This window comes from Aptenodytes forsteri, unplaced genomic scaffold (assembly GCF_000699145.1).
Source record: "Aptenodytes forsteri isolate BGI_AS27 unplaced genomic scaffold, ASM69914v1 Scaffold729, whole genome shotgun sequence".
Classification (NCBI taxonomy): Eukaryota; Metazoa; Chordata; class Aves; order Sphenisciformes; family Spheniscidae; genus Aptenodytes; species Aptenodytes forsteri.
In genome coordinates, this window is record NW_008796173.1 from 10,835 (window position 1) to 12,381 (window position 1,547).

The following is a 1,547-nucleotide window of genomic DNA, read 5'->3' on the forward strand; positions in this document are numbered from 1 at the left end:
GGGACTCACCCCCGGCCCCTCGGAGGGTCCCATTAAACCCAGGACTTGGTCCCCCAGCCAAGTGGTGCCGTGCAGCTCAGAGCGCTGTCCTGGTGCCGGCTGCTGTGCCACTGCCGCGTGGGCACATCTCCTCGCGGGACCATGGGGACCGGGGGTGCGCGGGTGGTGGGGACGTGCCCCAGTCAGGGCCCTGCGTCCCCCTCACGGCCCTGCGCGCCCTCCCCCGCAGTCAGGGCTCTACGATGGGGACTTCTACGACGGCGGCTGGTGCGCAGGGCAGGAGAACACGGAGCAGTGGCTGGAGGTGGATGCCCGCGGGCTCACCAACTTCACCGGCATCATCACGCAGGGGCTCAACTCCATCTGGACGTAAGGCAAAGGGCAGGGCCAGTGCCAAGGGGCCGGGCAGGGGGCCAGGACCCTGCTGACCTCTCCCCCACACAGGTACGACTGGGTGACGTCCTACAAAGTCCAGGTCAGCAACGACACGCACACGTGGCAGCCATGCCGCAACGGCACCGAGGAGGCGGTAGGTGCTCACGGGGAGCAGCCCTGGGCAGGGGTGGTGGGAGCGGGGACCCCCCCTGGCACCCCCAGCCCACCCGGCTCCCCGAGCAGAGTGAGGGCACAGAGCGTTATCCGTGCCAGGGTGGTTAGCCATGGGAGGGGGGTTAACCGTGCCGGCTGGCGCTGGGCTGGGACCCGGCTCTGTTGCCTTTGGCCTCCCCACCCGTGAGCATCCTCCAGCACTTCCCCCCCGGGCACCAGGCACAAAGGCTGCTTGTCCCCGGCTGCCGCCCCGGCCGCCCGGGCTGCCGCCCCGGCCGCCTGCCAGGCCCCCCCCGGTGCATGCGCGTGAGCGTGGTGGGGGCACGCGCAGGTGTGCGCGGCGCTGTGTGGCACGGCTGGCTGTGCCCGAAGGCGAACACGGCAGCCTGGTGCTCGGGCGCGCATGTGAGTGCTGCGCACGCAGGGTCACACGTGTGTGTGAGGACGGAGGGGGTGCGCAAGCACCCCGGGGTGTGCACGCGTGTGTGCAGGGAGGCGTGAGACGTGGGGGCTGCCAGAGCCGGCCACGCTGCTCCCACGGCCAGACCAGGTACCAGCGCTCGGGGTCCCTGTGCCAGCGCTGTGCCGGGGCGGGTTTGCGGGTCCCTGTGCCATGGCTGTGCCAAGAGCAGTTTTGGGGATCCCTGTGTCAGGGCTGTGTCGGGGGCGGCTTTGGGGGTCCCTGTGCCAGGACTGTGCCAAGAGCAGTTTTGGGCATCCCTGTGCCAGGGCTGTGTCGAGGGCGGCTTTGGGGGTCCCTGTGCCAGGGCTGTGCCAGGGGCAGGTTTGGGGGTCCCTGTGCTCATTCCTGGGGACCGTGCTGGGGACCCTCCCCTCTGGGTGCTGGGGTGGTGGGTTTGGGGGGCAGAGCAGCACAGGCACCCCAGGCCTTGTGTTGAGTGCTCTTCGCGGGGTGCTGGGTTGGTGGGTTGGGGGAGCAGAGCAGCACGGGCCCCCCTGGCCTTGTGTCAGGCTTTGGTTCCTTGGCAGTTGGCAGT

The 1,547-nt window shown here is 70.1% G+C and overlaps 1 protein-coding gene across 1 annotated transcript in view; it reads left to right on the forward strand.

Moving 5' to 3' along the window:
- LOC103905800 (probable carboxypeptidase X1) overlaps positions 1–1,547 on the forward strand; it is a 28,260-nt gene that overhangs the window by 5,309 nt on the left and 21,404 nt on the right. Inside the window, 3 exon segments of the mRNA XM_009287552.1 lie at positions 230–369; positions 445–533; positions 621–634. Coding sequence (XP_009285827.1) covers positions 230–369; positions 445–533; positions 621–634 — 243 coding nt within the window.